The sequence below is a fragment of the Ooceraea biroi genome, chromosome 1 (assembly GCF_003672135.1).
Source record: "Ooceraea biroi isolate clonal line C1 chromosome 1, Obir_v5.4, whole genome shotgun sequence".
Classification (NCBI taxonomy): Eukaryota; Metazoa; Arthropoda; class Insecta; order Hymenoptera; family Formicidae; genus Ooceraea; species Ooceraea biroi.
In genome coordinates, this window is record NC_039506.1 from 19,660,164 (window position 1) to 19,673,563 (window position 13,400).

The following is a 13,400-nucleotide window of genomic DNA, read 5'->3' on the forward strand; positions in this document are numbered from 1 at the left end:
ATTACCACGAGTTTGGTCCTGTCCACCGATCTTTTAATGATCGCGAGACTGCCCATGGTGACGCATTCAACGGTTTGGCGTATTCCAGTCTCAGACTACGAACCATTACCACGAGTTTGGTCCTGTCCACCGACTTTTAATGATCGCGAGACTGCCCACGGTGACGCATTCAACGGTTTGGCGCATTCCAGTCTCGGACTACGAACCATTACCACGAGTTTGGTCCTGTCCACCGATCTTTTAATGATCGCGAGACTGCCCACGTGACGCATTCACGTTTGGCGCATTCCAGTCTCGGACTACGAACCATTACCACGAGTTTGGTCCTGTTCACCGATCATTTGATGATCGCGAGACTGTCCATGCCGATGCGCTTTTGGCGCATTTCCGTCTCGGACTACGAACTATTACCACGAGTTTGGTCCTGTCCACCGATCTTTAATGATCGCGAGACTGCCCATGGTGACGCATTCAACGGTTTGGCGTATTCCAGTCTCAGACTACGAACCATTACCACGAGTTTGGTCCTGTCCACCGACTTTTAATGATCGCGAGACTGCCCACGGTGACGCATTCAACGGTTTGGCGCATTCCAGTCTCAGACTACGAACCATTACCACGAGTTTGGTCCTGTCCACCGATCTTTTAATGATCGCGAGACTGCCCACGGAGACGCATTCAACGGTTGGCGCATTCCAGTCTCGGATACGAACCATTACCACGAGTTTGGTCCTGTTCACCGATCATTTGATGATCGCGAGACTGTCCATGCCGATGCGCTTTTGGCGCATTTCCGTCTCGGACTACGAACTATTACCACGAGTTTGGTCCTGTCCACCGATCTTTTAATGATCGCGAGACTGCCCATGGTGACGCATTCAACGGTTTGGCGTATTCCAGTCTCAGACTACGAACCATTACCACGAGTTTGGTCCTGTCCACCGACTTTTAATGATCGCGAGACTGCCCACGGAGACGCATTCAACGGTTTGGAGCATTCCAGTCTCGGACTACGAACCATTACCACGAGTTTGGTCCTGTCCACCGATCTTTTAATGATCGCGAGACTGCCCACGGTGACGCATTCAACGGTTTGGCGCATTCCAGTCTCAGACTACGAACTATTACCACGAGTTTGGTCCTGTCCACCGACTTTTAATGATCGCGAGACTGCCCACGGAGACGCATTCAACGGTTTGGCGCATTCCAGTCTCGGATTACGAACCATTACCACGAGTTTGGTCCTGTTCACCGATCATTTGATGATCGCGAGACTGTCCATGTCGATGCGCTTTTGGCGCATTTCCGTCTCGGACTACGAACTATTACCACGAGTTTGGTCCTGTCCACCGATCATTTGATGATCGCGAGACTGTCCATGCCGATGCGCTTTTGTCGCATTTCCGTCTCGGACTACGAACTATTACCACGAGTATAGTCCTGTCCACTGATCATGTAATGATCACGAAACTGTCCATGGAGACCCGCTCAAGAGTTTTGGCGTATTTGGTTCTTGATTTTAGAACCCTTATGGGATGTGACCCGTTATCATGAATTACCATGAGTTCCAACGAGTCTGATCTTGACCACGAATGAAAGGTTACATGATATTTTCCTTTCAGAAGGTCTCCACGGAAGTACTAAAAATGCCACATATTTCGGAACGTTCTTCCATAGCATTCCTTTCAGAGCAGTGAATCCGGGTTGTTGCTGCATTCAAATGGATTTGATGAACGGCCATCTCGATGGTGCTGCCACGACTCCACCCGTCCATGCCTTCATTGCAACAGCTTGGTCTTTTGTATTCATATTTAATTGTATATCTTCTACATGTATTAGCGCCACACAGCAGTGCGGCAGGCGTTATGCTAGCGACTTCAGCTAACAGAGGCAAATACTCATTCCTCATTTAAGGTATAGTCGACGCAGCCTTTGCTTCCAAGCTATCTTGTCATGAGACAAGGGCTGTACCTCGATCAACGAGACGCCGTCGAGTTCTCAAACGAGACGCACTCGATTCCATCGTTCGGGGTGGTAGACTGCTGGCACACTGGCTGGATTGATATCTCCAGATTGATTCGTGGCATCGATTGATTTACCAGGAGGAAATCTTCACGTTTATTGCCTTACCATTTGGCCTCTCTTCGGCCCCGTATGCATGTTACAAAATAATGGACGTGATCGCGACATTACGTGCGAAGGTTTTTTTGTTTGCCATTATCTCAATGAAGATTACGCCGCAAACGTATAAGAGACCTTCCTGCTCCTTGCTATTTTGCGTCTTTCACATTAATCTACCAACTTCGAGCCTGTTCCAGGGCAGTGGAGACAGTACTTACGTTTTATATTACACTCCTCCAAAATGAATATATTCCTTACCAGAGGACAAAGAATAATTATAGTCACACGATTGTGAAGATTCTACACTACGCAACTGTGCAACATTCGAGAATTTGCAAGCTCATAGGAATACTAAATTCCATTTGCCGAGCAGTTACAGGTCGCAGAATAAGTTACGTTTATCGCCACTTGAACGACCGTTATTATAACGATTCTCTTACGTCTTTTTTTTCAGATGCTTTACCTTCAGATTTGGGCGCGTCTATGGGTAAGAGACACATGCACGCTGGTGGTCGAACCAAGACAGTGACAGCACATAAATATAACTGTATAACATATAATTTTTTAGAGTTAAAAGCTAAATGCTTCCTCAGATCTTTCGTGGATCATCTATACTCCCAAGACATATTACTTCGTATAGATAATACGACAGCCATTGCAAAGTCGATTTGCAATTCTGTGAATCTCAAAATTTATGTCTTTTCCGTCTTACATTCGGTCTGCCAATAACGTCGTGGCAGACAGCGAATCTCTTACAGTTTCAATTGAAACCGGGTGGGAGATTACTTTCCCCTCTTTCGCAAGATTTCAGAACATTTGATATAAACCTCTTTGTGCTTTATGTCAACGCATCGTGCAAGATCTTAGTTTTTTGGTTTCTAGGCCTGTTTGCGGCCGTTATTGACGCTGTTCTTTTACATTGGAGTGAATTTTATTGTTTGGCCTCTCCACCTTTTCGTATTAATTCCTAGAGTCGTCAGAGATGGTCACTAATGCAGCAGTAAGAGTTTTTCGTAGTCCCCACATGACCAGCAACCGTGGCTTCCCTTTTTTCGCAAATTATGCATTTCAGGCATAATTACATTTGAGCCTGGCCTTCCTCTTTTCATCTCTCCCTTCAGGAGTCAACACTCAACGTGGCCCAACATTCTCCTGATTGCAGGGTTATCAGGCGCACATTGTATCGGAAGCGATTTCCGGCGGATTCGACAGAAGTAGCCCTGGCATCTCTTATCACTTCAACGTTTTGACCAGTATAATAAACTTATCAGGCTCTGATGGTTCTTCTGTAACGGATGCAATAGTGACTGTTTTAAGTTCGTACACCGCTAGTCCTCAGTATTTGGCCGCACAATTTGATAATAGCTCGTTCTACGGGATCCTCCATCCCTATTGGTCAGTAATATCGTTGACAACAAATAGTGGCATTGGCTCCAGCGAAGACATTGGATAATTCTTCAGGGGAGTATCCGTTTTAAATCTTTCTAGACCGACGTATGCTCTGACATGGAATCCAACGCCTGTTATCGTGTACTTGGTCTCTCTATAGTCACATGACGACGTGCGTTTAGAACTGTTCATTCGTAAGTTCGCCACACTGTCAATTTTCGCATCAATCCGTGGGTTACAGACGTTGTCTCTAATACAACGAGTACATATACAGTTCCTCGGAAATTCTGTTCTTATTAAGGTATCAGATCGAGTTATGGCTTGCGAGATAGACCCATGTGGCTTAGGATATACATCAGAACAAACCGGAAGCTCCTTGTCAGGACTCCTCCGGTCTTATTCGTTATTTTTAAGCACTCCATATGGAAGGTGTCTACTCAAACAATTGGTAGATGTATTCGATTAATCCTCTCTGAAGGAGGAATTGTTACTTCTATATTTTCTATACATATCACTCGTTATGCTGGGACCTCCGTCCGCAAAGTCTTAACATTAAGGTTATTCGTACAGCGGCAGGCTGGTCTCCAATCTTTTCTTTCGAAAGTTTTATATTGAGCCTGTTCTGCCATCGTCAGATGTTGCACGAACAATTAGTTTACACAGTTATACTTCTATTAAAACAAGGGAAATTAATTTAATATATTTCCTTTTCATATTTTCATAAATTTCAGTTGACATTGTCTGTCTTTACGAGACTCTTCATACTATTATAGTTTGTATTATTCATATATATTATACGTTCTAGCCTTACTTATATTCTAGGCTCCACGTCACGTATTTTCGTCTATGGTATTACATATCTTTTCATATATTTCGATTACTATTGGTTGTCTCCAAGCGATTACTTTACATAGTTCGACTTTTATTTCAAGGCGTTACATGCTTTTTACCAGTTGCATGTATTCCATTTCATTCAATATATAATAATTTCATCACTATAGAATTTATTAGTTCGCCAGTGGCGACATTCAGATTGCTGATATTTTATTGAATCGATCGACTCTGACACTCGTCTTGAAATGTTATGAGTTGTCAATATAATAATTTAGGTTTTCCATTTTTTCATCTCCTTCACTCAATATTCTCTATCTTCAGGAGATCATTCATTCTATTATATGTTGTGTTACTTATTTATATATATATATATATATTCTAATTGTAATCTTCCTTACATTCTGTGCTTACAGTCTTATCTTTTCGTATCTTTGAGTTCCCATTGGAACTCAGATTCTCCAGGAGATGTCTCCAGCAGATTATTATTAAACAATTCGACTTTCCTTTAAGGAATTACATGCTTAATGCCATTGGTGTATATTTCATTTCTTTTAATATTTTCATATGGCTCAGTTAACATTGCTTGTCTTTAATGGATTATTACTACTTTTATAATTTCTATTCTTCGTACATATTATAATTTACAACCGAACTTATACTCCAGGTCACATACATTTATATGTATTTCCCGGCTGTCTCGCTAGAATCAGCCGAGATCATCTGGTCACAAATCGTCAGCTTTGAATAACTACATTATTCTACTCGGACGAAGCATACGCATAATTATGATCGAACTTCACTCAGGAGTTCGTTTGATCATATAATTTATGGTAATTAAATTAAATGCACGCTCACAACAAAACCGCGAATATCGCGGGTTTCTTAATAATCTGACGGGCAGTTTATTAATTGGCGGAGTTCGCGATATGAGCGGCTATCTCCGGCATTTCCTCGAGTGACCTCAAGCTTCGACGAGAACACTGTCGAGAATAGGCTTCATCGACAAGTGGAATTACGAAGAGCGCTTCTTGAGTAGATCAATTATTGATCGACTTGCCATCGTGCAGCCACGCTATACGAACCATCTCCGGATTCTAACGGAACGTTACATTCATTAGCCCGCCCATGTACATTCCACCAATTTGCTGTTACTGTCGGGCCTTCTGTAATCTCGCCAAGGGTGATTATGGTGCCAGGGGAAAAAATTCAGCCACTGCCGACGACGCGGCCGAGCAGTTGTTGCCGCTGAAGGGGACGGAAGAGAGGGTTCAAGTTTGTCGGAACTTAAGAGAGCGGGTTAAAAAACTCTTTGTACGACCCCAGGAAAATCCATCTCCAGCCACCGTTGGCCGACTCACCGAATCCCCGACACCCCTCTGTTTCATCCCTGGGGGAGTCTCGGTGTAACCCCCGGACTGAACCCAGCCTAACCCAGTTCCCAGGGAACTGCGGAGAATCCGCAGCACTTGAGTTTCAACCGAGGTAGATTTTATTGCGTTTGTGTTCAAATCGGATTATGCCCGTCTTCGATTCACGATGAATTTAATCCCCTCCCGTTCTTTACCCGCGCTACGGTCGATTAAAAATGCGTGAACAATTAAATACAGCAAAATTCCGATTATTTAAATGCAGATTATCCTTCGGGTTACAATGAGTTTCCCGTCCTGCCTCGCGTCAAATTTCATTTCTAACGAAAAGTAATTTACAATTCTATGGCTTTTATTAAATTTTTCCTTTACATTTATTTGGTCTTTGTCGAGAAGAATATTGCATTATATATATACATATATATCGAGTCGAGTCGATGTGCTCCCATTGTCCCTTGCATATCAGCGTTATTTAAAATATCTTTTTCGTACTCGATAATTGCCAACGAAATTAATTATCAAGTCAGAAGCATCGTACAAGCACGTTTTTGTCCGTGAATGGGAAGAATCTTTTCAGTGCATGTCGCATCAAAATAATGAACTATAATAGACTGCTTTTGATAATGGATGTTTGAATACGAGAGACACCTCGCATATCTCGAAATTGTAAATGAGGATTCCTCAGCGGAAGGTAATAGCGGTCATCGGAGCGATATCGATAGCGGAATAATGATGAATATTACTGCAATTCGTATCTCGGAAACGCAAATATCGCAAACGCGATATTACTGTAAGGTGTATATTAACCGATGAATAATCAGTTAGGTTCCGCATCGGAGCCCATTCATGTAACATTACTTCGTAATGAGATTGCAAGGACTTCGTCCTAATTACCGTTTGTCGTTGGCCGTTAATTTGTCAGATCAATTATTAAATTCTATTGTCTGAATGATTGTTCGTTGGACATAACGAATCAGCATAATTTAATAAATATAATAACGAGTTTCGCGCTCGCTCTTCCCCCCGCGTAATTTCGGCTTCGTGAGTGGTATCGACATCTCTCGGGACTTGTCAGCCTCCTTTTAGTGATTTCTAAGCGATGAAAGCTCTTAAGATTTATCGGAGGATTGAAGTCATCACGGCGAGAGAAAGAGTATCGAGATTCGGGGGTAAGATACTTCCCCTTGATTATATTCATTCCGCTAAATCTTCCCAGAATAATTTTTATCTTCTTAGACCGCAGTGAAAATCCAGACAAAGCTTCCGCGTTCTGATCATCAGCGATACCGTATTTATTTCTCCTTTTCCGTGCATAAAGCAGCGGGGAAGAATCGCGCACCGTAAATCCAGACAAAGAAACCTCTTTTATTGCCGTGCTCGAATGAATAATTCCCGGCCATGTTTACCGTGATTGGTGCGGATAACTTAATATCTAAAACGTTAACTTGATACGCGGCAATTGTCGCCGGTATCGCGCGGCCTCCGACACGCGGGACAGTTTATACCGGCAGTAAAAGTTTTATTCGCTTTAGAATTCACGACGATATAAAAGTGATTTGATTTCTGAGATAGAAGGATTCCCTCGAGGAAGGGAAGCGCGATGCGACGTGGCGCGCGTAAGGGAGCCCAGAAATCGTGTAACTGCTAGTCTGCACTTTGTAGAGCACGAGAGAGAAAGAGAGAGGAAGAATTACGTCGCGAGTGCAGCCGGAACGCGAGAATGATATCAAATAAATTCTCCCCCGTTGTGCAGCTCTCGCACACTTGGAACGGTGTCTACGTATACTTCACTGCTACGTGTAGATTCATACGCGAACGGTGGATTAAAGTTTTTCAATCGTCTCTCTATTTTTCTCCAGTAAATTCCTTCGTCATTAAATCGCAAATTTAATCAAGTTCAAACAATCGTTTCGCGGCTGTCGTTCCTGTACATTGCGATGTGTCCGGTAGCACCGTCGAGTTCAGGAATCAAGGGAAACTGATTACAGGAAAATCCGATACACGCGATATAAATTTAATTCCCCATTTTACTTGAATATTTTTATACTGAGTCTATGATATAACAGAATGTTTTATAAACGTAGTTGATATATTCATTAGTATTTTACCGCGTATCATTATCTTGTAATCCGTGCGGTAACAATCATAAAATGATTAATACATATAATATAAAATATTAAATAAAATATTTTTATTAATAATAGATATTCGAAGAAATAACATTCAGATTGGTCTTGCTATAAAATTCATGATTTGCACATTTAACGTTATTAACATTTGAACCTGGCTGGGATCGATTTATCGTAAAATTTATGCACGAGCAAATGACGAAAGTAGCTGTAGAACAAATTACGCCAAGTTTCGCTTTTGCTTGTGTGCGACGAGTTTTTCGCGAGGAGAAAAAGCGACGTCGAATTGGCCGATCGGGAAACAAACGGACAATCGAGTCTCGCTTGATGGGCGACAATCGCCGTTGTTCGCTGCACCACTTTAAGCGACGCAATCGTCTCTCCTCTTTTTCATTCCGGAGCATATTGAACACTCTTTATTACGTTGTGTATCGCGATAATCGTACTACTTCCAACTTATTCGAACATTCGCGGTTCGCGAAAAAGGTGACGAATGAATAATGTGCGTTTGGTAGACACGTAATTGCCCCGTTTGTTTCAAATTGCCTGTAAAAATCTACGTTTATGACACACGTTTGTGATCTATCATATAAAAAAGATTATAATATTCTGTCGAGGTCTGCGCGCAGTTTCTCAGAAGATTTAAAAGTGAAAAAATTGATTGATACGAGGTAATCCATACGTGGCTTCTAGAAGCAATTGATGTTAACGAGAAATTGAGGAGAATCCGAAAAAAGCAAAATATGGTTGCAGGACGATATTTTATGAAAGGATGACGATTATCGTTGTTATACTCACAAGCATAATCTTGTCTGTGCCTTAGAGAACTCGGGAAACTGCTGAATCGCAGAGAATTCAACAAAATGACGTGTCTCTCGACGAGAAATGGGCCGCTGTCCCGTTTCCATTGATACGACGATCGGCGCATTCCGATTATATTCCATTATCGTTCGATGAACACAGATGACTGCCATCCACTCGATAATCCGCCATTACCGCTCTTGTTCGTGGCCGCTCAATACGCGCAGCTCGAATCGTACGATTTACGCAATAATCGCCAACCGGGAGAACTTGGAGCGAGTCAAGCGACCGCGCTTAATTAGCTTGTATTCGCGTAAAAAGTGATAATTCCGAGCGATCGCGGCTAACGATCGATTCGGTTGCATTAGCCTGACTTCCATCTCACGCAAATATAGCGCCATTTGCGTAAATGTCGGTTTACGGTTGTCTCTCATGGGAACAGTACAGCACATTCACAATTGGCGTATCGTAATGCCGATTGTCGCAATCAATTTGTCGGGATCGGTACATTATTCCATCCAATTCGAATTGAGAGAATTTCAGAATCTTTATTCTCAACTGCATTTGTCTAATTTTCACTATTTCTCTCTCTTTTTTGGCCACTGTTAAGACAAATTCTCTCTTTTCAAGGCTCCGCTAGAACCGTTAAAGTTTTACGTACCGAGTTTGATAACTGATGCTCGATAAAACTGTCCGTCGTGTTTTTCTCCCGATTCCTGCATGGAATACGGGGACGAGGATCGCGATGTGGCGTCCCACCCTCCAGGTGGTTCGAAATAAGTTTGAAAGCACTGAGAGAACCGGCTCGGCGAGTCACTTGGCGACTTCCGTAACGCACGACGAGCGTGCGGTACTCTTGCTTCCGGTCTTCTTTCGAGTACCGTCCGATGCACGTTTTTATTCGGGACATGCATTGCTTACGATTCAGTCGCATGCGCGCACGCGATTTTACGATGGGACCTCTTCGATTTCTTCCATGCGACTACTCGGTTGCATCCGATAAATCTGCGGTTCTCGCGGTATCGGATGCTCTCTTTTGTTAAACGCGCTCGTTTTCTTTCTCCTTCTCCCTATCTTGCTCATCGTCCCGTATTTACATACGTTCTTGAGGAAAAACCGTATAACGTCTACGAGTTATATCAAACTCAACGAAACTGGATAATGTCGAACGAAACCGAAGCATTCGCGGAGAACGCGCTTTCGAAAATTGATATTACTAGTTCGCAATAATGTTATTTTATTGCATATTTTTCAGCACGTTATGATGTACATGCATACTGTATCTAAATATATCTATATATCTACCGTTCTTTATTAGATTTTAAACCTGAGATATCCGGTTAATTATAACGTCAAGGAATAGTCCGTCTCTCTGTGTGATAAAATTAAATTATTCATTTAATAGAGGAATGGTCAATAGAAAAATGCCAATTTTATCACGTTCCTCTGTTAAAAGAATTATTCATAAAAGTATGCGTTTCCGCATATAGGTCTCATATCTGTTTTCCTTTGCGCGCAAGCAAAATATCATTGTTACAAGAGCAAGTTTCTCTCTCTGTGCACGTTTTGGGTAATATGCAAATAGAAAGGAATTCGTGACAGTTGCGCATACGAGACGAAGAAACGGTTTCGAGTGACATTTTATAAAATTCCTACCGCAACGCTCCGTTGTGTTCAGTACGCTGAAAATCGGTGAAGACGACAGAAAAGCTTCAATATTGCTAATCTCGTTCTCTGAATCACGATAATAAACTTCCTCAAAGCTAGAGGAGACAATTTTGATTAAATATTTTTTTTTATCTCTAGAAGACGTTCTATCTCGAACATAATGAAAATTTAAATTACTGCATATGAAATTTTATTGAATTTTAAATCGTTATTTTTCTTCAGTTTTCAAAGACGCAACGATTCGTATCATTGTAAACGCGTGGCAAACATAAATAAATTGATGGTTTGATAATAAAGAAATATGTTGGCTAAATTCCTGCCGATGAACACAAGATGAATCGGATCGCTGGAAATCTATTTGCATTACAAACTTACAGGGGATCTCCGGAGAAAATGCTCTGGGGAAGACCGAATGAAGTTGGAAAGGGACGTCTCGGAACCAGCTTGCCAAGTAACTTTGCTTCCATAACGCTCTCCCCGAGTCGGGCTCAGTGCTTTGTCGACGAGGCTTCTACCAGCTTTTCTACGTTTCTACCACGCCCTGTTTCAACAAAATTTGCATGGCTGAAGTGAAGCGACATTTACTATCGTTTGTTCTTTATCTGATGATGAAATAAAAGTTTGACACGGTGTTTTCTTTATATTTCTCTATTATGTACTTATCCCTTGCGCGTTGCTTTCACGTACAATATTGCAAATTAATAATCTATGAGATATTTGTAAGAATTTATTTTCAGGATTTTATTTTTCGCTAGAACTTTTATTTATATTATTACGAGTATAGAGCATAAAAATAGAAGAGTTTCTATACGAAGAAAGCAATTCACGTCCCATTTTCGTAGCTATCCCGTGATTTTCTGATTTTCAAGATGTTGACCTCGAGGAAACGTGGTCCTTAAGCACTTCATATTAAAAATGCACCGCATCGGTCGATTCGTTTTCACATTCTCTTATCGGTGGCCTACATCCATCGATATTAGCTGACGTGCGATGAACGAGAACGATGAATAAGGTATGCGATCTCTTCAGCTTCGCGCGGCAGTTTACGGCGATAACAGCGAGCGGTTTTTCGGGTTCTCAATTTCCGTGACGATGTGTACCTTAATGTCACATAAATCATTTTCCGGAATAGCGTTTATGACAAAAAGTACGGACGCTTTACTCTCCGTACTCCGTATATCCGATACCCACGTGTGTCGTACGTTGTTTTCTTCCCTTTGCATATGATAAATCGTTTGCACGAGCAAGTGACTGTGGTCAGTCACACGATTCTACAGTACAGCATAGTAAATATATCGTGCACACATACGGCATTTTTGTAGATATTTAACATTTTTGAAGCAATTTTCGTTGACAATAACTGTGTCTTAAATAATTGTTAAAGTTTTCCTGCTTTCTTTGTCGGAAAATTAATATCTTCTATTGCTATCGTTGGAATGCTATCAAATTTTCTATACGGATTGTGACACTACGTACAGAAGTGTATGTATTCAGTTTCACGAGTTCACGATGGTACCAACGGTTGATTTACATGAATGCATGATTTATTTATGTCTCTCCGCCGCGGGCAAACAGGTTGAATTTTATAGTATCTAAGTTTACGAGCCGACCGAACTTCCAACCTGTCTTTCACGGCCCTGCCGACTTTATTAAGGTGAATGGTACGCCAGCGGCGTTACCGCTCGTAGGAATTTCCAAAAAGCGATCCTCGCATCGGACGTTTTCTCTCGTTTTCCACCAGTAACGCAAGGAAATTGTGGCAACAAAATTCTGCTGCTTCTGCGATTGTTTATTCAGGTTGTCTATCGTCAACGTGTATTGGATGATTCCCATCGACTTTTGTATGCACAATGAATTTCATATTTATATCTCCACCAATTTCTCCTCGAGGATATTTATAAGACACGATTTGTCAGAAATATCGCGGACGACATTACGACATCGGAGGGGATATACAGGGTGTCCCGGGTTTTAACCGACAAACTGCGGGAGCATATTCTACTAGTGGAAATAAGAAAAAATTCTTATATCGAGTTTGCTTAGAAATGCTTTATTACAAAGTTATAAACCAATATTGAAAAGAAATATGAGTTAAGTAACAACGGATTTTTTCACAAAAATAAAAATTATATACGCAATGATTTAGTGACGCATTTCAAAATGTTGTCCTTGCACATCGATACAAGCTAGACATCGACGTAGTACAGAATTTGTTACAGTACGACATTCCTGAAAATTTGGTTGCATCTCAGTAACTGAATTAGTAATTCGTTGCTTTAAATCTATCTGGTACTCTCCTGTTAGGAAATCTACGTTGATACTCTCGTACGGCAGCTCGTGCATTTCCGTCACAGAATCCGTACACGAAATGAATATCAGTGTATTCCTCATTTGAAAACACTTTTGGCATTCTGATAGTAATTGCTAGTTGACACGACGATTGAAATCTAACAGCTACTGTTGTGAAAGTAACAATCATACTGAATCGTTTCAACATAGTGAACATGAATACATGTGAATACACGTAACATAACATCTTGGACCTTCCAAATTCTACACTATGTTCCGTTGTTACTTATCTCATATTTCTTTTCAATATTGGTTTATAACTTTGTAATAAAGTATTTCTAAGCAAACTCGATATAAGAATTTTTTCTTATTTCCACTAGTAGAATATGCTCCCGCAGTTTGTCGGTTAAAACCCGGGACACCCTGTATAACTCGCCTCGAGATTATGATGAAAGAACGAAGATTAACTACGTCCCCTAAATAAGTAATTAGGTATACCAGAAAATAGAGCAGCGTTTCTCTCATTGTCGGGAAAAACGACAGGAAGAATTCCTGCGATTAGAACAAGAATAAAACCAGTGCATCCGAGCATCGTCGGTGCTCCGCGACGGTGATCCGACGAGGATTCAGTACGCCTGCAACGGATGCAACTCCCAAATACCGAGATTCGTGGCACGCCGTCTTTCTAGCAATAGCAATCGATTTGCATCGCGCTTTCTCGATCGAGACGTTTTGGCTCTTCTATATCTAGCGGTGCTTTTATATCTATCGTTGGAATAGAGACACCGCGAGCGTCGAAACA

General features: G+C 41.5%; 1 protein-coding gene across 1 annotated transcript in view; it reads left to right on the forward strand.

Moving 5' to 3' along the window:
- Positions 1–10,950, forward strand: part of LOC105277969 — a 28,283-nt gene extending 17,333 nt beyond the window's left edge. The window contains exon 2 of the mRNA XM_011336730.3: positions 10,687–10,950. Within this exon, the coding sequence (XP_011335032.1) occupies positions 10,687–10,882 (196 nt within the window). The 3' untranslated portion in view covers positions 10,883–10,950. The remainder of the gene's footprint in view (positions 1–10,686) is intronic.
- The last annotated feature ends 2,450 nt before the right edge of the window (positions 10,951–13,400 follow it).